Raw genomic sequence first — 27,026 nt, 5'->3', positions numbered from 1 at the left:
TTGAAACACAAATAAAATTTTATTTGGAAATGATTTTCAAGCACCCGTTTTCTTATTTTTCACATTTGTTTTCATATTGTTTTATCACGGAAGCTACCTTCCAATTATCATATTACTACGAGGATCATTTATTCAGATTAGACATAAAACTATAATTTGAAGCAATTATGATATCTGATTTTATACGCGTACCAGTAACGATTTAGTCTTGTAACTCTTTTTTTAAGTTCATGTGGTCCTTCAAACAGACCACTTCCCTCCCATACCAGCTTGACCTTTTCCGTCTACTTGAAGATGGTATTTTTCGGACAAGGATTGTCTGCTCTCCTTGTTCCCGTGCCCTCCTGTTTTGTGTGGTCACGGTTAAACCACGTCAATATTTTATATTATTTTTTTATAGAGATAATAAGACATAAATAAATAGTAATATAAAATGTTTATGTGGCTTAACCGTGACCACACAAACAGAAGGGCAGACAATCCTTGTCCGGTGTTTTTCACCTACCACCCTCCCCCTCTCTCTCCCCCATCACCACAACCCATTCTCCCCCTACCTCCCATTTGACATGTTACCAATCGGATTGACCGGAACAATATGGATTTGATTTGATTCGTTGAAACTTATTTCATCTGATCCGATATATAATATGAAACTTGTTGAAAATATTTGTGGGTTAATGAATGCCCACACAGTAATGTTGAAATTATTGGTGGATTAATTAATGTCCACACATTAATGTGGACTTGGGAAATGAATGAGGATTTTATTTTCAAAAGATGTGTACTGTAAATTTCAAAGTGTAATTATTACGTTTGTTTGGAGTTGCTCTATAAATAGAACGCTCCGTGTGCTATCAAAATTCATTGAGAAGAAGAAAAGATCAGTAACATCAGTATCTATCCCTCCCTCTTTTATTTGTCATCCCCTTATGTTATAATTACATTGTGATATTTTACACCTACTTCGCTCCAGTCATTAGTAAATATTATCTCTCTAACTTTTACCTATTTATAACAAAACTCACGCATTATAAGTTAAAGTTATAATTTATTTGATTGAAATCTCATATCCATTCATATTAATTACATTAAATTCGGATCAAAATCCAATCCATTTAAGTGTCTACACCCTACAGTGTCGATCATGACCACCCCCACAGTATCCAAGCTCCAACTACCGATTGGTTTCTTGCCTAGACTCTGAGGCATTGCAAGAAGCACTTGCTTCCCTTTTACCTACTGATGAGACGATATTATACTATTTTTGATATTTTGAATTATACTTTTAACTGAAAATATGACTTTAACCCCTCAAATTCAATTTTTTTCATATAAACCCCGACATAATTTTTTTACTCAAAAAAAAAAAAAACCAGTGATTAGGATCCACCTAAGTGAATTCATTAATTACATATTACTTTAGACATTTTACATTTTTAAATGCCTAAAATACCCCTATTGCATATTTGATGTGCACAATTAATTTTATGCAGATTGTAAGGAGAAAGTTCATGATTTTGCAAAAAGAAAAATAAGACATTAATGTTAAAATTTCATTGCATATTAATATCAAATATGCGAATTGTTGGCTTAATTCTATGTATCTGGCATTATGAGTTCATATATATATTTTTACAAAAAAAAAAAAAAAAAAAAAACCTAATATGTGTAATAATACATAAAAAAGGTAATTTACCTAAAATATTATTTGATTCAAAATGTGTATATATGTGTGTGTGTGTGTGTGTGTGTGTGTGTGTTTATATAATTAGACGATATTAATTTACCTACCTACCATTTGAAATGTACATTTCCAATGATGCAAAATATTGTATACCAACAACAAAATATTGCATATACTTAGGAATTGGATCATGCTTTTGATTTTATCTTTTACCTACAAACAATCATATACATATTACTTCATATATTTTTACAAAAAAAAAAACGTCCCTAATAGGCTAATATATGTAATAATACATGAAAAATAATTCACCCACCATGTATACAAAAATGTTATTTGATTCAAAATATATAATCTAGGTTTTCTCAAAAAAAATAAAAAATAAAAAAATAAATATATATATATATATTGATGCACAAAATAAGTGGGCACTTTGGTACAGCAGAAAGTGTTAAGTTTGTGACCTTCGCTAGATTGTTCCGGTCACTAGTGTGGATAAGTATGTAAATGGATAGAGACAGAGAAGCAAACACAAGATGTACGTGGTTAACCCAGATTGGCTATGTCCACGGAGTAGAGGAGTTCTCATTAATTGTGAAGGGTTTACACAAGTACATAGGTTCAAGCTCTCCTTTAGTGAGTACTAGTGAATGATTTAGTACAAATGACATTAGGAAATATTGTGAGAGAATGATCTCTATTTATAGAAGAGAGTTTCTAGTTTCATTCTGACATTGACACGTGTCGTGTTGTGATTGGCTTCTGATGTTGACACGTGTCGCGCTATGATTGGCTTCTGATGCCGACCCATGTCGCGTTATGATTGACCTCTTGGTTGGAGGGAAACTCTTCTGGGTCCTTGACGATATAATGTTGACCGGTATTCAGTAGTTTCGGGATTGGTCAAGTATAGTACAAACAGTGCTCCCCAAAGTTCTCGAGTGAGGGAAGTTCCTCGGTTGGGGACTTGCAAGATCCAAGCCATTGAGTAATCACGAAACTTCTAAGTACCGAAGTGTGGTATCATTTTCACTTGCCTTATTTGTCTCATACGTAGATGTGACATCTTCTCTGGAAGTACTTTTCCTTCATCCAGGGGTGGTATCTTTAACCGATGAAGATGCATAAGGTAATATATCAATTTCACTTGAAGCTTACTTGTAGTTTCGAGCTTGGTCAAGTGCGATACAAAACCCTATAGTAGGAGTCCCCCAAGTCGCCGAGTTAGGAGATTTGCCGAAAGAAATAACAGACAAGGTAAGCAATCAGACTTCCAAGCAAGCAACCTGGACCGGAGGTTCGACTTCGACTTCCGGTTAATTGTTCTCCTTTTCCTTGTGTCGTAAACAGCAACAAGGATAAGGAGAAGCAAATGAAGAAGATATGATATGAGATACTTTTTCTTTTGAAGAAGTAACTTTCCACAGGCTTATTCTTGAACTGGGCTGGAGGGTTTTCTGGTTTCCTCCAGAGTATAAGGCCGACTCAAGAATTTGAGGGTCAAAACAAGTCCATCAAATCAAAAGTGTGTTCGACCTTGATGATATGGGATATTTTTGCTGTTGACGAAGTAATAGATGAATCGGCACGTGTTCTGTTACGCTTGTCTCCACATGCTTCCTTGTATCCTTCTCACTTGCCCTATCTGTTCTTCAGGCATATGTGGTATCTTTTCTGGAAGCATAAGATGTTGAAGATGAGTACTCGAGAGCAATGCCAGGTAAGTAATCAGGCAAGGGGTTCCAGGCAGTCAGTTCCTGACTGGAAGCTTGATTCCAAGTGCTGACTGATTGCTTTCTTTCTCTTTATCTTGCAGGTAAGAACAAGGGCAAAGGAAAAGATAAGAAAAAAGCATGATATGAGATACTCTTGCTTTTGACCCTTATGATATGAGATACTCTTGCTTTAGTGTGGCTGGTTTGCATAGGTATTATTGGGGGGAAAAAAGCTAAGTATTTCGAGAGGTTTCGTTGGGAGTGCCCTCTTAGATATGAGGAAGGGTTGAGCATTTTTGCAGGTTTGTCTGTCCGTGGAGGATGGAGGTTGACATATATAGGAGTCTCCCTAACAACAAGTAGTAATGCTATTCCTTTACCCTTTTTGGTTGTAGCAATGTAATGGGAGTTGCAAGCTTCACGTATTTTAACTTTGTCAGAGCACTTTGAAAAAGTGGTATCTGGTATCTGAAAAGCTGATGTTGCGTGTGAAGATTACAGACAAGCTTTATCCAAGGAAATCTGGCTCTCAAAGTTCGGAGAGCGATGCCTCTTCAGTTTTCAAACAAGCAATCCTGTCGGGGATCTGGCTTTCGAGATTCGGAGAACGGTGCCTCTTCGATTTTTGAGAAAGTAATCCTGTTAGGAGTCTGGCTCTTGAGATTCGGAGAGCGGTGCCTCTTCGATTTTTGAGAAAGTAATCTTGTTGGGAGTCTGGCTCTCGAGATTCGGAGGGTGGTGCCTCTTCGATTTTTGAGCAAGTAATAATGCTATTCCTTTACCCTTCTTGGTCATCGCAATGTAGTGGGAGCTGCAAGCTTCACATGTTTTAACTTTGTCAGAGCGCTTTGAAAAAGTGGTCTGTGGTATCTGGAAAGCTGATGTTGCGTGTGAAGATTACAGACAAGCTTTATCCAAGGAAATCTGGCTCTCGAAGTTCGGAGAGCGGTGCCTATTCGGTTTTCGAACAAGCAATCCTGTCGAGGATCTGGCTCTCGAGATTCAGGGAACGGTGCCTCTTCGATTTTTGAGAAAGCAATCCTGTTGGGAGTCTGATTCTTGAGATTCGAATAGCAGTGTCTCTTCGATTTTTGAGAAATTAATCCTGTTAGGAGTCTGGCTCTCGAGATTCGGAGAGTGGTTCCTTTTCGATTTTTTAGCAAGCAATCTTGTTGGGAGTGTTTTCTCGAATATGAGTAAAGGTTGGGCATTTTTGCCAGTCTGCCTTGCCATGGAACACGAAGGTTGACACACATTAGGACTGTCTATTTATTAAGCAGTGGTGCTGTTCCTTTACCCTTGTGGGTAAGAGTAGGGTAGCTGGACCTTCAAAATTTAGGTGTCTAAAATTTGTCAGAGATCTTTGGCAAAGTTATTTGTGGTACCCGAGGAGTTGATGTTGCGTGTGGAAAGTGGTGCCTCTTCGAAATCCGGAGATTGGTGCCTCTTCGGAATCCGGATAGTGGTGCCTCTTCGATTTTTGAATCAACGGCCCTATTACCCTTTCTTTTATAAGGGCATCAATTATGTGCAAGGAGTACATTCATAGAGTTATTGCTTGTAGGAATTTTCCCCTTACTTTAGAAATGTATTGCACCTCATTTCTCCTTCATCATTTCTGAGAATGTCTGGCCCATCCGACCGTCGTTTTGACTTGAACTTTGGTGAAGAGGCAGCCATGACTTCTCAAGACAACATATGGCGCCCATGCTTCTTATCCCCTACTGGTCATCTTACCGTTGGGAACTCTGTGATGAAGAATGATATAACCGATACAGTGGTGGCCAAGAACCTTCTCACTCCCAAAGATAACAGACTATTTTCCAAACGGTCTGATGAGTTGGCTATTAGGATTCTCTAGCTATAAGTGTTCAGTGTGCAGGTTCTGTGTTTAATATGGCTTAACGCCTATTTGCTCGAACCCGCCAAGTTGAATCATTGGCGGCTGAAGTGAAAATTCTCAAACAGGATATCAGAGGGCTCAAGCATGAGAATAAAAAGTTGAACATGCTCGCACATGACTATGCTACAAACATGAAGAGGAAGCTCGACCAGCTGCAGGAATCTGATGGTCAGATTTTACTTGATTATCAAAGGTTTGTGGGTTTGTTCCAAATGCATTTATTGCCTTCGTTTTCTGAGGCTGTACTGTGTAATGAAGCCCCAAATGATCAACCTTCGGTGCCTCCTCCTTCTGGAGTTCTGCCTAGCACTGAGGCTTCGAATAATCACCATCTAGTGCCTCCTCTTTCTGAGGCTCTGCCGACTGCTGAGACTTCTCCTGAGCAACCTTTGTGAAGGCTTCCTCTTGTTTGTTTATTTTGATTCATGTATATGTACATATTTGTAACTTATCGGAGATATCAATAAACAAGATTTGCTTCATTTCAACGTATTGTGTTAAATACACCAAAACCTTCTTCACTAATTTCTTTGAATTTTTCCTTTTGTTGAAGCTTGTATGTTGAAGCTTTGTGAGTAAAGCATGTACGTTGAGGTAGTGCTCCCTTAATTTCCCGAGTGAGGAAAACTTCTCGTTTGGAGACTTGAAAAATCCAAGTCATTGAGTGGTCGTGAGACTTCCGAGTATCAAGGTGCAGTAGCATATGATAAGAGTCCCTCAAGTCTCCGATCGAGGGAGTTGCCGAATGAGGCATTTCCTTTCTAAGTGGTAGCCCAAAAATCCTTCTTCATATATATTTGTTATGAAAGTTGTTAGGCCCAAAGAAGAGGAGGCCTAGGCAATTTTTTTTCTTTTCGAATTGTTGAATTTTTTAATTTTCGAATTTCCAAAAAAAAAATATATATATATATATATATTTTTAAAGCTTTGTAGGTGAAGCTTTGGTGTTGAAGCTTTGTAGGTGAAGCTTTGAGGTTGAAGCTTTGTTGGGCACCATGAATTGATTTTGCTTCACACTATCTTGATCAAGATAGTGTGAAGCTTTTGTAGGTGAAGCTTTTGTGTTGAAGCTTTGTAGGTGAACCTTTTGTGGGTGAAGCTTTTATGGGTGAAGTTTTTGTGGGTCAAGCTTTTGTGGGTCAAACTTTTGTAGGTGAAACTTTTGTGGGTCAAGCTTTTGTGGGTCAAGCTTTTGTGGGTGAAGCTTTTGTAGGTGAAGCTTTTGTGAGTCAAGCTTTTGTAGGTGAAGCTTTTGTGGGTCAAGCTTTTGTGGGTGAAGCTTTTGTGGGTGAAACTTTTGTAGGTCAAGGTTTTGTGGGTCAAGCTTTTGTGGGTGAAGCTTTTGTAGGGCAAACTTTTGTGGGTCAAGCTTTTGTAGGTGAAGTTTTTGTGGGTCAAGCTTTGGTGTTGAAGCTTTTGTAGGTGAAGCTTTGGAGTTGAAGCTTTGTAGGTGAAGCTTTGGAGTTGAAGATTTTGTTGGGTACCATGAATTGATTTTGCTTCACACTATCTTGATCAAGATAGTGTGAAGCTTTTGAGAATTTGTAGTTGTCCTCCATTGATGAAGATTTTGTTGGTGAAGCTTTGGAGTTGAAGTTTTGTAGGTGAAGCTTTGGAGTTGAAGCTTTTGTTGTGTACCATGAATTGATTTTGCTTCACAATACCTTGATCAAGATAGTGTGAAGCTTTTGAGAATTTGTAGTTATCCTCTATTGATGAAGTTCTTGTTGGCACCATAAATTGATTTTACTTCACACTGTCTTGATCAAGAGTGTGTGAAGCTTTTGAGAATTGTGGTTGCCTCTATTGATGAAGCTCTTGTTGGCACCATAAATTGGTTTTGCTTCACACTGTCTTGATCAAGAGTGTGTGAAGCTTTTGAGAATTGTGGTTGAACTCCTTTGATGAAGCTCTTGTTGGCACTATAAATTGGTTTTGCTTCACACTGTCTTGATCAAGAGTGTGTGAAGCTTTTGAGAAATGTGGTTGCCCTCCATTGATGAAGCTCTTGTTGGCACCATAAATTGGTTTTGCTTCACACTGTCTTGATCAAGAGTGTGTGAAGCTTTTGAGAATTGTGGTTGAACTCCTTTGATGAAGCTCTTGTTGGCACCATAAATTGGTTTTGCTTCACACTGTCTTGATCAAAAGTGTGTGAAGCTTTTGAGAATTGTGGTTGCCCTCCATTGATGAAGCTCTTGTTGGTACTATAAATTGGTTTTGCTTCACACTATCTTGATCAAGAGTGTGTGAAGCTTTCTACAAGTTGTAGTGTTTGCATTATTACAGAGGGGAAATGTTTGAAGTAGATGCTAGAGAGCTGAATAGCTTGATCTTCGTATGCCATGCATTGAAGTTGCTGTTGGTTTGCAATAAGACTTTGTTGGTGACTATAACTCTTATTGGGCATAAGTGCTCCCCTAGTTGAGTTGTCAAGCTTGAGGGTTTTTGATTATTTGTGAATGCTAGGAGTTCACATGTACAAGTTGTACCACTCGTCTTCTGGTAGGTGGAATGAATGGTGAGTTACTTTCATCACTTGGTTAGTGGTACGAAGGTGAGTTCCTTCTTCCCCTGGTTAGTGGCATGAATGGCAAGTTATCAAATGATATTAGAGTACGGGTTATACGTTTCATCACCTGGTTGGTGGCATGAATGAGAGTACAGGTTGTACATTTCATCACCTGGTTTGTGGCATGAAGATGAGTTCCTTCTTCACCTGGTTGGTAGCATGAATGGCAAGTTGCCAAATGATATTAGAGTACGGGTTATAGATTTCATCACCTGGTTGGTGGCATGAATGGCAAGTTACCAAATGATATTAGAGTATGGGTTGTACATTTCATCACCTGGTTTGTGGCATGAAGGAGAGTACGGGTTGTACATTTCATCATCTAGTTGGTGGCATGAAGATGAGTTCCTTCTTCACCTAGTTGGTGGCATGAGTGGCAAGTTGCCAAATGATATTAGAGTACAAGTTGTACATTTCATCACCTAGTTGGTGGCATGAAGGAGAGTACGGGTTGTACATTTCATCACCTGGTTGGTGAGAATAAGGGCAAGGTGTCTAGGCACATTATAACAAGTGTCGAATGACACAAAATATGTTGAACCCTTTCAAAGCACAGTTGACTTATGTATGAATGTGTTGGAATGTATAATTGAACGAATATACTGTGAAGCTGTTCATTTATTTGTATAGTCTTGTTGACATATACTTAGACTTTGTTTCATGTTGGAAGCATTCATGTTGAAGCTTTGAACCCGAGTGTTTCATAGCTAGGAATGTAAGAGGATTAGGATCAAGTTGTCTAAATCACCTCTTTATTGAATTCATACCAAATAGTCTTCGTTACATAGGATGTCGAACGGCTGAAGCTTAACACTTGTACAATGTGAGTTTACTTGTAATAGTACTTCAAGTGATCAGCGTTCCATGGATGGCCAAGGGTCTTGCCATCGGAGCTTCTAAGCTTGTAAGAGCTAGGGCGACTGATGCCAACAACTTCAAACGGTCCATCCCAGTTTGGACTAAGTGTTCCTTCACTCGGGACTCTGTCGCAGAGTAATCTTTTCTTCAATACCGAATCCCCCACTTTGAAAGAACGAGATTTGACCATTGAGTCATAGTAGTTGGAGATGCGCTGCTTGTAGGCGACATTCCTCAAGTGAGCCTGGTTTCTGTGTTCCTCGACTAGATCTAAGTTGAGGGTAAGTTGTTTGTCATTTTCACTTTGCACGTAGTTCTAGACTCGGAACGTTGCTTGCTCAAGCTCAACTGGGACAACTGCCTTTGTACCAAAGGTAAGTGAGAATGGGGTTTCTCCTGTTGATGTCCGATACGAAGTGCGGTATGACCAAAGAACTTGGGGTACAAATTCTGGCCAACAACCTTTAGCCTTGTTCAAGCTGGTTTTCAAAGTTCGTTTGATTATTTTGTTGATGGCTTCAACTTGTCCATTAGACTGGGGATGAGCTGGGGAGGCAAAACATAAGTTGATGTTGAACTTAGAGCAGAACATCCTGAACTTATTGTTGTCGAACTATCGCCCGTTGTCAATGACTATAGCATTGGGAATGCCGAATCTGCAAATGATGTTCTTCCATATGAAGTCTTCTATTTTTGCCTCAGTAATGGTTGCCAAGGGTTCTACTTCGGCCTACTTTGTGAAGTAGTCAACTGCAACGATTGCATAGCGAACCTTGCCCTTCCCTGTAGGCATTGGGCTGATCAAATCAAGTCCCTATTGGGCCAAGGCCAATGGCTGATCATAGGAGTGAGCGGCTCGGGAGGGGAGTGAGGAATAGTTACGTAGTTGACACTTATCACATGAGCGAGATATTCTGATGGCATATTGGTAGAGTGTTGGCCAGTAATATCTTTGGCAAAAAGCCTTGTGTGCTAGGGATCGAGATCCAGCATGATCTCCGCATACTCTTTCATGTATTTCCCGAATGACAGTTTCCGCCTCTGCGGGCGTAAGGCATCTTAGGTATGGTAGGTTAAAACCCCGCTTGTAGAGTTGGTCATTAATGATCAAGTAACAAGTAGCCTTGTATCGAATCTGCTTAGCTTAGACTTTGTCATTTGGAATGGTGCCATGAGCAAGGAATCTATAAATCGGGGTAATCCAACTATCTCCTTATTGTAAGTTGCACACTTCCGCAGCCATAGTGCTTGGTGCTGCCAACAATTCGACTTGAATTTTTCTCCCAATCTTGTCTTCCACCGCTGAGGTGAGGCGAGCCAAAACATCTGCATGACTGTTTGCCGCTTGAGGAATTTGGGTGATCTGGTAGTGGAAGTGCTTAAGCAACAATTGTGTTTGTGCTAGATATGCAGCCATGAAGCTATCCTTAGCGTCAAAGTTGTTGGTGACCTGGTTAACCACCAATTGGGAGTCACTGAAGATATCAATTCGTTTAACCCCAAGGTGTTTGGCCAAACGTAAGCCTACTAGAAGGGCTTCATATTCGGCCTCATTGTTTGAAGCCTTGAATTTGAAACGAAGAGCATACTCTATCGCCACTTTGTCAGGGGTCGTAAGGACTAGTCCTGCTCCACAACCATGTTGGTTGGACGAGCCATCAACATATAGACTCCATGCTAGGGCTGTTGGTTCTATTTTTTGAGCTTCCGAGGGTAATGAAACCACTTCTTTAGGTGTAAAAACAATGTCAACAGGATATGTGAAGTCGGCGATGAAGTCTGCCACTGCTTGGCCCTTCTCAGCTGGCTTTGGTTGGTAGGAGATGTCAAACTCACCCAATGCTATCGCCCATTTGATCATTCGCCCAGAAGTGTCAGAACTTTGGAGTATCTGTCGAAGATGATGATTGGTAAGCACAATGATGGAATGTGCTTAGAAGTAAGGGCGAAGTTTTCGAGCAGACATGACCAATGCTAGAGCCAATTTCTCAATGTTGGAGTATCGTGTCTCCGTATTTTGTAAGGTCTTGCTAGCGTAGTAGACAGGTCGTTCGACATTACCATCCTTTCAAATGAGAACGAAACTTACTACTGAAGCTGATACCGACAAATAGATAATGAGAGTGTCACCAACTTCAGGTTTGGAGAGCAAAGAGGCTTTACTCATGTAGTCTTTGAGGTTCTTGAATGCCTCAGCACATTCATCTGTCCATGTAATGTACTTCTTACTTCCTTTAAGTGCTTTGAAGAAAGGAGCACATTTGTCTGTGGCCTTAGAGATTAACCTAGTTAAGGCTGCCACCTTGCCAGTAAGGCTCTGGATGTCTTTTGAAGTTACCGGTTCCTTTATGTCGAGGATTGCTTTGATCTTCTCGGGATTAGCCTCAATGCCTCGTTGGTTTATCATGAAGCCTAAGAATTTGCCAGAGCTTACGTCAAAGGCACATTTGTTGGGGTTCAACCTCATTCGATACCTTTTCAGAATGGTGAAAGTTTCAGATAGGTTGGTGATGTATTGGTCAGCATGTTTGCTCTTGACTAGCATATCATCAACGTAAACTTCCATGTTTTTCCCAATTTGTTCGGCGAACATTGAATTGACCAGTCTCTGATAAGTTGCTCCTGCATTCTTTAGGTCGAAGGGCATAACTTTATAGCAATATAGTCCCCTATCAGTAATGAAGGTTGTGTGTTCTTGGTCCGGAAGGTTCATGAGGATTTGGTTGTATCATGAGTAAGCATCCATGAAACTCAGAAGTTCACACCCTATCGTAGAGTCTATAAGTCTGTCTATGAGAGGAAGAGGAAAGCTATCCTTCGGGCATCCTTTGTTTAGGTCGGTGTAATCGACACACATTCTCCACAAGACCTTTTGAAGCTGGAGACTTTCCTTGGTCGGATTCTTCTTAACAAGGACAACATTTGCTACCCACGTTGGATAATTGACTTTGCGGACGAAGCTTATACCTTTGAGTTTTTCAACTTCTGCCTTCATTGCCTCATACCGTTCAGCGTCATAAGATTTTCGCTTCTGTCTCACTGGCTTAGTCTTGGGCTCAATACTTAAGCGATGATAGATGATATCGGGAGAGATGCCTGGCATGTCCTCGTATGACCAGGCGATTTGGGAATAAATTTAAGGATTTGGGAAAGTGGCATGAGTGTAAATAAATTGTATTAGTAGGTCAATAATGCACCGATGTGGCTACAGATTTTAAATTTGGGCTTTTATCAGACGTTTTTATCTAGGAATCACGAATTGTAAGGGCCAAAATCTAAAGCACCCTATTTCTAATGTAGGATATTCGACTTCCTCTGGAGTAAAAAGCGATCAAAAGGATGAATTTTGGAGTGATTCCAATTGGAGGTTGTTCGTGAGTCTTTTAAGATGATTGTATCAAAGTTTCAGATTTGTCTACTTAGTCGTTTAGTCGTGGTAATGAAATAAAGGCCCAGCGCCCAGTTTTTCCAAATTGACGTTTTTGGACATTTTGGCTATTTTGGAGGTAAAGATGACATATTTTGAGGAACATTCCTTCTGAGGATTTGTAGGGTATGTCTCCATCTTTCAAAATAGACATATTGGGAACAAATCGGAGTTGATTTGATTATCAAAAGACTAATTTTTTGAGAAGTCCGAATTTTAATTTAAATAGGAAACTTTTTATTTTCTGTTTTATTAATTTTCAGTTTTAAGTAATTGAATAGGAATTGTTTTACATAAATGATTAAAATAGTCGTTGAGGAGAACGACCTTGCATGAACATCTATATTACAACATCCTTGTACTCTTGTAAGTATTTTTTTTGTGATTTTGACTTACTTTTAAGTGAGAAAAATCATATCACCTACTTTCCTCCCCAACTTCTGAATTTGGTCTCATGACCACTTGTTATTCATACACTTCTCAATTGCTTTGTCGAGAATCATTCGGGGTGTCACACAGATTGATAAGGTGGTGTTTACGTATACTGTTTTTGAATTCCTCAGTAAAGTTTTAATGAAGTTCTTTCCCTTTAAGTGATACAACACTTTTGGAGGGCGGATATCTTACATGGGCCAAAGAAAGAAAAAAGTGTTTAAATATCTTAATTCTACTCCTACTAATAGTGAGTCATTGTGTGATAAAATCATACAACCGTCAAATTATGTATGTGATAATTACAAATTGGGGACGATATTAGTGTTGTTGGAAGCGGGTCTTTGGCCCATCTCTCTGATAATTTGACATAGTGGCACACCAAAAACGTGTGTCAAAAGTTGTGTTAAAAAAACATAGGTCAGTTCCTTACTTTTAATTATATATATATATATATAATTTATATAAATTAAATTGCTTTATACTTCTTAAGAAAAGGAGTTCAATTTCTTTTAGGTATGAACGATTCATTTGAACTTGCCTCATGTCTAGATTCTCATGGTCGGCCCTTAGACTACACTTCCAAACATTTGCATCTTATCAAATTACAGAGGAAGATGAAAGTGTCACGAATCAAGTCTTCCTTCTATAGTGGAGTCTTTTCTCTCATTTTCATAGACGATGCATTATTTATTGATGTTATTGTGTCGCTTTCAATTTTAGTGTAAATATATCGTTATGTAAACAAAAAAGTCTAAAAAAAAAAACAAAAAAAAAAAACAACCTTCTCTAATCCTATCTATATTGCAGTGTATGTTTCTCTCCCCTTCTCATGCTATTAAATGTGAAGAGAGACAGACGCCATGGAGAATAAGGAAGTATTTTTCATACTTGAGAGGGTATGTGATGTTTTGTACAACAGATATTCCCATGTGCATGACTAGTGTCTATAGAATAATCAGTCCTATCGAGGATAATGTTGTGGTAAGTGGGGCTATGGCGGCCATTGGCAAGGGTCATCAATAAGGATATATTTTTTAATGTGTCAAAAATACAGCTTAGTACAAATAATATAAAGAAAAATTAATGAAAATGACTTGAAAACTTTTAGTTTTATCTATAAAGACAAAATAAAGGGTAAAGTGAATAGTACAAGGATTAATTTTTTAATGTAAAAATATGATTTTTCATTAAAATAAACAGTAGAACTTTTTGTTAAAATTTTCATAATATAATTGATTGTAAACTTGATAAAATAAATTTTAACAAATTGCTTGGCATACTGAAAAATTCTTGGTCAATGAGGGTTTGATAGCGGTGTCAAATGAGTGAGTAAATGGGACATGTGAAAGACCAGTGCGGGCGTGCATGATTGTGGGCCAGAAGTGGTGCCAATTAAGTGTGAGGATTATGGTTTGGGAAGGCTTTCCTTATAGACTTGGATTGTCTGCCCTCCTCATCCAATACTTTTTCCAATGCCCTTCTATTTCTGTGATTACGGTTAAAACACGTCAACTTTTATATTCTCATTACTTTTTGTCTTATTATTTCTATAAAAAAATCAATATAAAATGTTGAAGTGGCTTAACCGTGATCACAGAAATAGGAGATGATGGGATGGGGGGCAGACAATCCAGGTCCTTTCCTTACTATCGATCCCAATCATCTGATGGTGACTACTAGTAAGAAAATACGTACTTTTATACTTCATTAGATCATTTAAAATCATAAGTCTTGTTTGCTGTTTAAGATACGTTAAACGTATAGATGAACGATTATTCTTTTGAAATTGATTATGAGAAACGAAAAAGTTGTGTCAACTTTGAAGTTAGAAGATGAATTGCACTTATATTTAATATCAATAGAAGGAGAATAAATAAATGTGTTTTTAGTAAGAATAATACTTGGGTACTCATTGGCGAGTACGGAAAGTACTGACTTATCTGCGTGATGGTTTAAGACGTTTGTCGATTACAACACTTTGCCATCTTTGTAACCAAACGCAAACCAACCCTTTAAACCCAGGATCAAACAGAAGTCTTGTGGACTAGTTGGAGGAGGAGGAGGATTCTATTTGGTAATGGGTTTAATAAGAGAAAGGCTTTTTAGCCGAAATTATCTATGAGATTTGCATAACTCCTCACTTTGGTCATAGAGATTTGAAATCGATATAATTGGTCTCTGAGTTTGTCCACTATAAATCATTTTGGTCATTTCGTGAAAAATCTCCATTAAATAAGCATAAAATGACAAAAATACCCTCAATTTTTTTTTCAAATCATTTTGGCCTATTGTTTATTAAAATGAGGGTATTTTTGTCATTTTGATCCTTATTTAACATAATTTTTCATGGAATAACCAAAATGATTGATGATGGACAATCTCATAAACCACTTTTATTGATTTTAAATCTCAAGGACCAAAGTAATGAGTTATACAAATCTCATGGACCATTTTGACTAAAAAACCTAAGAGAAAAGAGTATGGTTACTTGGTTATAAAACTTAAACATCTAACACGTCGTGTTTTTATTGGACCACATAATCTGGTAAGTCAAATGAAAACTGACTATAAAGGAAAGAGATCCTCTCTGGATCTCTTCCACCAAACTACCTAATCTGGACCCTTGAAATTTGATCTAACGGCTAAAATTATTATAACTTTTAAAATAGCTCTCTGTTTGTAACTATTGGATCAAATTTCAAGGGCTTGGATTAATTGATTGGGTGGATTTAGTGGAAGGGATCCGTAAAGGGGATCCCTTTCCGACTATAAACCCTTGAATCTCAATGGCATTTCATCTCTCCAATGACAAGGCAACAGGAAAATGTTGCCTCAAAAGTGGAATAATAAGGCAACATTGCCTTGCCTCGAGGGGCTTAACAAGGCAACATTGCCTTGCCTCGGGGGGCTTAACAAGGTAAAATTGCCTTGTCATTAAGCTGAAGGCGTTGTCTTTGTAAAAATGTTGAAGCCAAACTGAGTCGCTTTATCCCAGCCTAATGATCGTCCCTTGACACAAATGTTGATGTCAAAGTGCAACGTACACCGTCCAATAACACTCCATCCACTTGTGATCTAATGCAAACCCAAGGTCAACACCAAACACCATACAAGTCTAATTCTCATGGAAGAGAATGAGCTACATGAAACGGATTAGATGCAATAACAAATTGTTGCAAGTTATTTTTCATGCAACAATATATCATTTGACCAAGCCGGCAGCCATGCAGCGGTAAAACCATTTCATGTAAATTGCTCTCTGTACTGAAAGTATCAAGACAAAAAGAATAAACAACATTCTACAACATATCCCCATACAAGACATCATCGGAGGACCACATTCACTGCAGTCGGCGCTTGCCGGAGATTAAAGTTTGGTTATCAGAGATAATATAATTATCCCCGACGTATATGCAGCTTCAAAATCATATAAAAAGGAACTGGAAAAATCACATGCTAAGTACGAAATATGAAATACCACAAGAACATATTTATTAGACGCTAAGTTTTTATACCGAGAGTAGCAAGAACCAGTCACAAAAGCTTTTAGCCGCACTGGGAAAAACCCAGAGCACCTAGACTCTCAACGGAGGAGACAGCACAATAACACACTAGCATCGCCACCGCCGGTCGAGCACCCAATTCTGAGAATGAATGCCCAATGACGACAACCACAACAACCAGCAATCCATAGAAATACTAGAAGATAAGTTTTTACGACTATTATTATTATTAGGATAGGAGATTTCGCCTGCGGAAATCTGATGAACCACAGCGGTTCACTTCTTCTTAGCGGCGGCCTTGGTGATCTTAGCTCCAGTTGGATCCTTCTTCTCAACGCTCTTGATGACACCAACTGCAACAGTCTGGCGCATGTCCCTCACAGCAAAACGTCCGAGTGGTGGGTACTCAGAGAAGGTCTCGACAACCATGGGCTTAGTTGGAATCATCTTCACAAATCCGGCATCACCATTCTTCAAGAACTTAGGCTCCTTCTCGAGCTCCTTGCCAGATCGCCTGTCAATCTTTGTCACAAGCTCAGCAAACTTGACAGCAATGTGGGAGGTATGACAGTCGAGAACTGGTGCATATCCCTGTCCAATCTGCCCGGGGTGGTTCATGATGATGACCTGAGAGGTAAAGTTAGCAGCCTCCTTTGCAGGATCATCCTTGGAGTTGGAAGCAACATAACCACGCTTGAGATCCTTGACAGCAACATTCTTCACGTTGAATCCAACATTATCACCTGGAAGGGCCTCCAGCATAGCTTCGTGGTGCATCTCAACAGACTTGACCTCAGTAGTTAGCCCAGTTGGGCCAAAAGTCACCACCATACCAGGCTTAATGACACCAGTCTCAACTCGTCCAACAGGGACGGTACCAATACCACCAATCTTGTACACATCCTGAAGTGGAAGCCGGAGGGGCTTGTCTGAGGGCCTCTTGGGCTCGTTGATCTGGTCAAGAGCCTCAAGAAGGGTGGGACCCTTGTACCAGTCAAGGTTGGTGGACCTCTCAATCATGTTGTCACCCTCAAACCCAGAAATGGGGACAAAGGGAATCTTATCTGGGTTGTAGCCAACCTTCTTGAGATAGGACGACACTTCCTTCACAATTTCTTCGTACCTTGCCTTCGAGTACTTGGGAGTGGTGGCATCCATCTGTACACAATAATCGACATTGTGTAACATGAGTTAGAACTGCTTGTGAAATCACAGCAATAATTGCTGACAACCAATACCAATTGAAGTATCATTGTCATAAAAAAATTCAATATACAATTGCAATATAAAAACAATGAAATACCAAACAATATAAAATTTGAAATACATAGACACAAGATATATAAGGCTCACCTTGTTGCAGCAGCAAATCATTTGCTTGACACCAAGAGTGAAAGCAAGCAAAGCATGCTCACGGGTCTGACCATCCTTGGAAATACCAGCTTCAAAACCTCCAGTGGTGGAGTCAATGATGAGGATGGCACAGTCAGCCTGGGAGGTTCCCGTAATCATGTTCTTGATAAAGTCACGATGTCCAGGAGCATCAATGACAGTGCAGTAGTACTTGGTGGTCTCAAATTTCCACAAGGCAATATCAATGGTAATACCACGCTCACGCTCAGCCTTGAGCTTGTCCAACACCCAGGCATACTTGAATGACCTCTTGTTCATCTCAGCAGCCTCCTTCTCGAACCTCTCGATCACACGCTTGTCAATACCACCAAGCTTGTAGATCAAGTGGCCAGTGGTGGTTGACTTGCCAGAGTCGACATGGCCAATGACCACAATGTTGATATGGAACTTCTCTTTACCCATGACGGATTATCAGCAACAGAACTGAAATATCAAACACATTCACAAAAATAAAACAGCCAGTTAGCCAAACAACAACATTCTGCAGAACATATAAGAACGCTACAACCAAATCGATGCAAAAGATTATCCAAATACAGAGTCGTTTACATGCTCCTAACAAAATAGGAGTTGATCCAGAAATTCCACAAAATACCCAAAACAAATTGAGCGTCAGATTTTCAAAACGCCACAACTATTACTATTGCTTTAGGGAACCAATTTCACGGAACTGATCAAATCCACACACCAGAACAAAAACAATAGTAAACAATTAAAGAATATTAAAACAAAAATCAAGATTATTAAAATTTAATATAACACATGCGTGATTGTATCCGATCATATAAACAAACATTAAAGCCCATATCTGAACAAATTAAATAGACCCAGAATCAAAACTCTAAATCAAATAAACAAATAAATAAATTCCCTAACAGTGTTAGATTAGATATACGAAAACCCTAAAACCCACATGCAATTCACACAGAAATCTAGATCTAATCACAAATATCAAACAAAAACAGCAACCCAGTTCACCAATTCATTAACACCTAAAAGGAACCAGAATTAAATCGAACAAATAGAATCGCAAGGGATTTAATTAAATAAATAACAAAATCTGCAACAAAGAGACAGAGATCTGAGCGAACCTGGAACAAGCAGACGAGAGCGACTGGAAGATTCAGGGGATTGTTTATCTCGCCGACTTTAGTGCGCGAAGAGCGAGAAATGGCAGAGGATGGCAAAAATAAGAACCTCGTGAATTTTAAATAGGAGGAAATGGAGCCACTGTTGGGTTAGGGTTTTACTCACCGCCTTTGGATGATTAAGTTTTTGATCGGACGGTTGTAGTTGTTTGCTTGCCGATTACATAATGCCAACAGGATTCTCTCCGGATCCTTTTGCTGAGAAATCCGTGAATCGTGTTCGTTCATCGTACATCATAAGATTAGTTTTTGTTAAATATTATTTATATTTAATTTTAAATAAAAATATTTAAAATAATTTATGATCGCACGATATACGAAAAACAAACAAAATTTATAAATCCCAGGATCCTTACAAAAAAATCCGACGAGGATCCGGACTCTACATAATGTGCTGCGCTGGCATATTCTGAATTCAGTAATCCCGTTTCACGATTTTTCCGGTAACGACATCCTTCAATATCATTATTTTAATAAATAGAAGAAAATTTATTAAAAATTTAACATCCTCGGATCTTTTGATTACAACGTCCTTGTATCAGGTATCACTATTACCTTCATTTTACTTCAAATTCTTATGAGGTTTGCGCGGTAAGCGTTCGGGATAAGTTTTTCAGTGTGATTGTTTTACTGGGAAATAGTTGTTGATTGAAGTTGTATTTTTATATAGATTTTAATTATCGTATTTTTTAAATAAGTTTCCTTTACGATTTAATTAAAAAAATAACAAATAAATATTTTAATGTTGTATTTTTTTTGTAAATTTTACTATCGTAATTGCTTGCTTTCATGATATAGAAATATCAAAATGATAGTGTTATTCACACACTTACTTTTACCTTCCACATATATTTGTTAATTTTTCGTCAATAATCTTCTTCAATGTTTCGATCTGATGATCAAAAATTAAGAATTGCATGTAAAATGTATAAATAAATGTGAATAACATTATCCCATACCCAAAACACAATTGTATGTGTGACGTTGTATGGACTGGGCCTCAATCATTGGGTTTTTAGGCCATCTCCAATTGAAAGAAGGCCAAAGTGCCATGTTTAGCCATATAGCTCTGAAAGAAATTATATTTTATTAAACAATGTTAGGCCATATTTTATATCATCTTCAACCGAGGGGGCCAAAAGGTCATAGACCAAACATAGCTCTTCGACTAAAAACCATCTCCAACTGAATGGGTCAAAGGGCCATAGGCCAAATATAATTTATTATTTTAATTTAATTAATATGGTTAATTAAATAGAACTACCATATATAAATAAAGTTTTCAGATATATTTTAAGTGCCACTCGTCGCTAAATTAATAAGCCTTCAGATTTCTTATCTTTATAGAATGAAAAGGATGTGAAAAATTGAAATAAAATGAAGTAAGATAGTATGGAATGGTGAAAAGAATGTGAGAAATGGGGTAGAAATGGCTTAGGTATTTATAAATAAAAAAATTAGTTTTTTATTTATAAATACCTAACCATTTCTACCCCATAGAATAAAATAAAACAGTAACATTATGTCATCATGACACGGCCAAAGGGCTATAGAGCTAAAAATAACCCGTTTTGACATGAAAACCGTCTCCAACCGAGGGCTAGGCCAAAAGGCTCGTGGGCACCACCCAACTAAAAATGGGAGAACCGGCCAAAGGGTTGGCCAAGAGCAACTAGCCTGCCAGCCCTATAGCCTAGCCCAAGCACATGCTACCTGACGTCATGCTGACATCATGTTACTGTTTTATTTTATTTTTGATGAAATTTAAAAAAAAAAATTCATGAAAGTTAGAGACACTATTGGTGTTCGTCGAAAGTTGGTTGTTGGTAAATATCTCTGAAATCTTTACATAATATCAGTATATCAAAGTAATTTTCATGAAACCTATGATTTTTTGTTGCCATTTACCTATGCCATGACCAAATCCAACATCAAAGAGACCAAATATGAGAAAGAAAGAAATTCAGTGCGAGATAGATGACCCAATCACTATAAATGAGAGCTACTAGAATTTCGTGAAATGGGCGAGATAAAGATGGAGGAGGTGCAAAACTTTGAGATAGAACTGCGAAGAAGAGGGAGAGTAATGGGATAGATGGGGGTTGAGAACTTGAGATATACTCATAAAGTTGGGAGTAATTATACCCTCCCAATTACTAAAGGAATTGAGTGATTCAATCAACCAAAACCAACAATATGGATCCGGATCCTCTCATGAGCAAATGGAGAGGATCCTCATACTAGGCTCATCAGGCCGTTCAAAATTTATCTAACGGCTACAAACAGGGGGACTCTCTAAAAGTTATAATAATTGTAGCCGTTAGATAAAATTTGAACAGCCAGATGGACATGGTAAGGAGGATCCTCTCCATTTGCTCAAGAGAGGATCCTGATCCCAACAATATGAGCTCTAGCCAAGGCCCAATCAGTCGGGCTACAAAAAAGGAGAAGGCCTAACTACTCAATTGGGACGCAATCACCCAACCCATTGTGTGATGCAGTTCCACGTCACCTCGTTATAATTTTTTTTTGTGCTAGGCGAATGGGTGCGGTCGTTCGATAAAAACCCAAGCAACAGGCCCGCGTTGCAGCAGTCTTTGAATTTGGGCCGTTGGATTTCTCAAATCTGACAATTGTTTCTAATCATGATTTTGAAAATAAAAAAAATGTAAAAGACTTGTTGTCCATGTGGCACAACCTGAACTCTGGATTGAAAATAAAATGTCATCCAAATTAAAAAATGTTAAAAAAAATATAAATAAATACAAAAAAAAAAAAAAAAAACCAAGGGAATATGAACCGGAATGAGATTGTAATTTCAAGTAATAACACGTGACCTGACGTAACGGAATTGGTTACAAGTACTATTTGAAAATAAACTTATTATTATTTTGTAAATAATTTTTTAATTTCAATTGCCTAAAAATTTATTTACGGAATATCAATGCACTCGGTTAATTACTGTTCACTAAAGCAATAATTGCTAATTGCCCAATAGATCTAGCAATTACCGATCAAGGGTGGAGTTGCTATTAGACCACTTCCTGTGTAGCAAAGCTCCTAGTAGAGTACTGAAGTCACATTTCTCATCGATTCTCAGCAACCAAGCACTCGGTCACTGACAGAGTAGCACTCTTATTTTTCAGGTAGTCTCTTCTCAGCTTCTCTTGATTTCCTTACGACCTGTTTGATTGCCAAGACAAAGCGAAATATGAATTAAACTTACAAGTATTTCCCCTGGAAACTGTTGAATTCAATGTTTCCATCGAGATTATTGGTTGGGTATTCAACCATTTTACATGAATTCTCTTTTTTTTTACTGTATAATTTTGAACCTAAGGCGGCTGTTATTTTGAACCTGTTTTGTGGTTTTCGGTCAGTTTTCAGAGTAAAGTTGGAGAATTTTGTAATTTGTGGATTTGTTTTTTTGGATTTTGGATTCTGGGTTAGCTTGATTTTCCGTAATCATGTATGTGATTATAGAAAGATCTAATTTCCAATAAGGTTTTGCAATCATTTCATGTTTTGTTTTTCCACAAAAAAAAAAAAAAAAAAAAAAAAAATCTGTTTGATGATGAAAGGCCATGTTTTCGTGATATGAGAATGTACTTCCTTTTGGTTTATATGTGTCATTCTTTAAAAGTAAGTGTCTGATTGAGCTTTGATGATTTGTGTTTGTGATTTCAGTTTTTGGGCTAAACCTTCATAATGCGTAAGGAGGCACAACCAAATTAAGAAGTGCAGTAGTACGAAACTGAGTGCTTCCATCTTGCGGTAAACCATTCAGTAATATGATTTCCGTTCGTAGATATTGCTTTAGAATGGATGTTCTTTCTTATAGTTTGAATTCCATCACTGGCACTTTGAGGCCTATACACTATTTGATTCAAACCCAAATTGACCCAATTCCCAAAATCGCTTCAAATGGATATCCTGGTATATATGAGCGATTTTTGCTGTGTAATTATTACTCGACCAAGCCCCCATCGCGATCTTTTAGAAGGAGAGAGCGTAAGAGATCGGAGTCCAATAAATCGACTCTTGATGAAGTCCAGTTTCAAAGGGCCTTATCCCAGTTGTTGCCTAGATTTACACCTGAAGAACTTTGCAATGTTATAACTCAGCAAGACAATCCTTTTGTGTGCTTAGAGTTGTTCAATTGGGCATCACAACAGCCACGGTTCAAACACGATGTTTCTACTTATCACATTACGATCAAGAAACTTGGTGTAGCTAAAATGTATCAAGAAATGGATGATGTTGTCAACCAAGTGCTTGCTATTTCTTTCATTGGTTCTGAGGCACTTTACAATTCCATTATTTACTTTTTCACAGAAGCCCGGAAGTTGACTAGAGCTGTCAATATATTTAAACACATGAGGAACAGCAGAAACATGGAGTGTAGGCCTTCAATTAGGACGTATAATATTCTCTTTACGGCCTTTTTGAGTAGGGGATCTAATTCTTACATAAATCACATGTATATGGAGACCACCAGGTGTCTATTTCGGCAAATGGTGGATGATGGGATTGAGCCTGATATTTACTCTTTGAATTCTATGATTAAGGGTTATGTACTTTCCCTTCATCTCAATGACGCACTTAGAATATTCCATCAGATGGATGTGGTCTATAAATGCACACCAAACTCGTTTTCCTACGATTATATCATCCATGGGTTATGTTGCCAAGGCCGGACACACAATGCTAAGCAGCTGTGCAATGAAATGAAGAGCAAAGGGTTTATGCCGAGTAGTAAATCATACAACTCGCTTGTGAACGCTTTGGTTCTTCATGGAGAGGTTGAGGAGGCACTGAAGTATCTGTGGGAGATGATTGAGAATCGAAGATCAGCTGAATTCATTACTTATAAGACAGTTCTTGATGAAATCTGCAGACAAGGAAGGGTTGGAGAGGCAATGAAGTTGTTGAGGGAATTTGAAGAGAAAGACCTTCTCAATGGGCATGCTTACAGGAAGCTTCTATATGTTCTTGAAGATGACTATGGAGATCCAAATGCTCATGCTCAAATCAGGTAGAGTCATTGATCATTTGTGAGCACATCTCCCATTTACTTTGATCTTATCTACGCAAATCTACCGACTGCCAGTATTTCTAATGTGGGCTACTGCCTAAATTAGAGCCAGCCTATATGCGGTTGGCATCTGGTGTGGTTATACTTTTCTGCGTTGGATTTTGATAAGTGCATCTGCCAAATTGGATTTGAAGCGGAATAGTATAAATTTGAATCTTTTGTATATATCTGTTTCCCCTATGTTCATTTCATTGCGGATTAAAAGTTATAACTGTTATATCAGTCATAGCCTAGTTGACTATATGATAACAATCTTTTTACGAGTTTTTGGATGAAGCTTTTCAATATCAAATAAAAGTGTGTCTGCTGGAACTCGTTGAATCTCTACCTTTAACTGAGAAGTATTGTTATCTTTGAGTAAAGTTTTTAGTTATCAGATTACGATGTGAAAAAAAAATAAAAAAAATAAAAAATCTGATCCAGTGTTTACTTTATTGTTGCAGATAAACAGGCTTTAAAAGTTACCCCTCTTAACCCACCTTAAACAGGCCTGTTAAGAAGTCAGCACAGCTCACTCTCCAAGAACTTTCTGCCAAGCATGTATTCACCAGCATCTCTTCCCCTAGAACATGCTCCAGTGGCATCCTGCTCGTCCAAAACAAAGCCAGGGGAACTAGAAGATTCTGTGCTCCAATTGGTACAAGAGCACCACCATGCCTCCCTCAGAATCCACAAACTCACTGGTCAGTACCGCCAACATTAGATATATGGTTTGTTTCTTTTTGTTGCCAGGATTCTCAACTGTTTGAATGAATTAGTAATCAAATAAATAATTAAGAATAATGTGAGTGATTGTGGCAGAGAAGGCGAACTACTGAATGCCAGCATTTCCCAATTTGTCAAACGTACTGATCAATGGCTCTCGGTCACTCGCTCTATCAACAGTGCCATAAAGGTTCATTACTTCATTTAACTTCTAAGGAACAAAATAATAATTATCTTTTGAGAAATGTGAGCTATAGTCGCAACCAAATCCACAAGGGCATGCATCATGCTCCTGCCCATGACATAGCTCCTTAACCTTTTCTTTCTTTTTGGCCAATAGCTGTGCCAAAATTTCTGAAGTTTTCGAGAGTGGAGTGCGCTAACAGTTTGACTCTTTTGTGGCTGGGTTTGTGTCGCAGGAAATCGGAGACTGTGAGAACTGGACGAAGATCATGGAATTTGATTCACAAAGTATCACCGCAGCCATCCACAACATTCACCAAGCATGATCTCACAGGTCACAGAAAGTTGTCCAGGTTTGCTTTACCGACATTGTGGATGAACACTGCACTTTTGGTGGACTATTTTTTCAGCTGTTGTCTTGATGAATCTCACATGTTAGTGATTCCAGGCACGGTAAATACATGTATGTGAACCTTTTGTCATGTGATTTTACTTGTTTATCTAATTACGAAGCTACTGGATTAGCATACCGGAAAAATTGTACACTGAACTAGATGTATTCGAATTGAGGGAAAATTTATAGAGGAAAAGGGGTTTGAAGAGCCTACGGGCGGAAATGATGCTTTAAGGATTGTTTTAATTAATTTCATTGAAAATTTCTCTGTATTATTTCAGAAATTAGTTTTAGAGTCCTTCTGGTGAACTGTTTAATCAGACTCCTTAATTAGCTTTTGATGGGGATTAGGGACCCTTAACCCTGCCGGATTCCTTGTTCAATACCAACATTGCAGGACTTAAAACTCGACTAGGACTAGAATAACAAGCAAATTACCCGAATATATAAGTTGCTGATAAATTAGTTCTCTCTCTTTGTCTTCGAAAGAATGAAAAGCCAGCTGAGGGAAAACCCTAACAACCTTCCGCCCGAGGTCATACACGGGATTCTTTCATGGTTGCCGGTTAAGTCCTTACGCCGCTTTGAGTGCGTCTCAAAGTCATGGCGTTCTCTTATCTCTGACCCCAAATTCGTCACAACGCACTTCATCAAAGCGATCAAAGACAAAGACCATCTACACTGCCAAACACGAAGTGTCATGTTTACTGATGCGGCACATAATGGCCTCTACTCCATGCATCTCGACAAGTTTCTCGACCATAAGTATCACGATGATCCTGATGATACCGGTGATCAAAGTGTAGTAGCAGCCATCGAGCATGAGTATGTTTATAGCGAATTGTCGGGTGTTTGGGTTTCCCTGTTGTGTTCCTGCAACGACCTGTTGTTATGCATGCTGTGCGACTCGAGGTTATATTTGGTTAACCCCTCCACCAAGGAAACCAAGAAACTGCCAAAAATACCAAAAGAAGAGAAGTATCGTAGTTCAAACAATCTATATGGGATTGGATTTGATCACTCCACTTATGAACACAAGGTGGTTAAAGGACTCTACACGAAACACAATCGCTTAATCAACCTCTTGCTCAATGATTTTGATGAAGATGTTGTGTTTAGTGTTTATATGCTGGAAACCGATTCTTGGAGGAAGATCAAGGGATTATTTCCCTACAGATTTTATGCAAGTGAACAAAGGATTATGTTGAATGGAGATCTGCACTGGTTCGGGGAAAGACTCGAAGACCAGTCACGGTTGATTGTTTCCGTCGCTCTAACGGGGGAGGAGAGGGTTCGAGAAATTCCGCTCCCGCTTGAATGTGGTTATGTCGGAAGTACTAATTGGAGGATGAAACTGGGAGTCTTTAGACAATGGTTATGCATAACGTATTATTCTTGTCCTCGTGGTGGGACATATAATGAGTTTTGGGTCATGACGGAATATGGAGTGAGGGAGTCTTGGACTAAAATGAGGGTCTCCATCCCATATTCGAAGTTAAAACATTCCGGTTTCTGGACAAAGTCCCATGATTTGATGGTGTTTGGAGAACAGTTAATCATGTACAATTTTAATGATGAAAGCCATTGGAAGATCAACATTCGTGGAATCGGCAAAGTTGGTCGTGTTTTTACATGCTTGGAGAGCCTTATTTCGCTTAAACAACGTTAGAGAAGTAATTTGAAGATTGAAGCATGAAAAGATCATTTCAACTCAATCGCCTTCTTTTTTTTTTTTTTTAAATTTTTTCATGATTTTGGTATTATTTGAATATGCTTCAATATGTGCAATACAGTGATTAACTGCAACAATGGGCTTCTTCCACAGCTGTGAAAGAACCCTAACAACAATGGCAGCAACTTGTAGTGGTGCTCCCACGCCAGGACCCTTGGTGTAACAGAGGCAATCAATTTCCTTAGGCGTTATTTGGGCAGTTTCCAAAGCAGATTTGACCAGCGGGAGGATGTGTTGGAAGTGATGTTGTGCAGTTTCC

General features: G+C 38.5%; 2 protein-coding genes across 5 annotated transcripts; one reads left to right on the top strand and one right to left on the bottom strand.

Annotated features, from left to right (window-relative positions):
- Positions 1 to 16,069: 16,069 nt before the first annotated feature.
- Positions 16,070 to 18,761, bottom strand: LOC126615726 (elongation factor 1-alpha-like). Its single transcript, XM_050283605.1, has 3 exons — positions 18,602 to 18,761; positions 17,451 to 17,933; positions 16,070 to 17,255 (listed from the first exon to the last, which is right to left on the bottom strand). Exons 2-3 carry the CDS (start codon positions 17,910 to 17,912, stop codon positions 16,374 to 16,376), a joined length of 1,344 nt encoding a protein of 447 aa, XP_050139562.1. The 5' UTR covers positions 17,913 to 17,933; positions 18,602 to 18,761; the 3' UTR covers positions 16,070 to 16,373.
- A 2,864-nt stretch (positions 18,762 to 21,625) lies between these two features.
- LOC126615727 (pentatricopeptide repeat-containing protein At2g27800, mitochondrial-like) lies at positions 21,626 to 26,949 on the top strand. 4 transcript variants are annotated; one of them, XM_050283609.1, is made up of 5 exons: positions 21,626 to 21,804; positions 22,346 to 22,432; positions 24,197 to 24,436; positions 24,555 to 24,648; positions 24,878 to 26,949. In XM_050283609.1, exon 5 carries the CDS (start codon positions 25,526 to 25,528, stop codon positions 26,702 to 26,704), a length of 1,179 nt encoding a protein of 392 aa, XP_050139566.1. In that variant the 5' UTR covers positions 21,626 to 21,804; positions 22,346 to 22,432; positions 24,197 to 24,436; positions 24,555 to 24,648; positions 24,878 to 25,525; the 3' UTR covers positions 26,705 to 26,949. The 4 variants fall into 4 exon arrangements, with proteins under 4 accessions (XP_050139566.1, XP_050139565.1, XP_050139563.1 ...); XM_050283608.1 differs by having other exon boundaries at positions 21,638 to 21,804; positions 22,346 to 23,693; positions 24,560 to 24,648; positions 24,878 to 25,258; XM_050283606.1 differs by having other exon boundaries at positions 21,638 to 21,804; positions 22,346 to 23,693; positions 24,878 to 25,258.
- Positions 26,950 to 27,026: the final 77 nt, after the last annotated feature.

The sequence above is a fragment of the Malus sylvestris genome, chromosome 3 (genome assembly GCF_916048215.2).
Source record: "Malus sylvestris chromosome 3, drMalSylv7.2, whole genome shotgun sequence".
Lineage (NCBI taxonomy): Eukaryota > Viridiplantae > Streptophyta > Magnoliopsida > Rosales > Rosaceae > Malus > Malus sylvestris.
The sequence above is the reverse complement of the archived record's forward strand: the minus strand, read 5'-3'. Positions and strand labels throughout refer to the sequence as shown.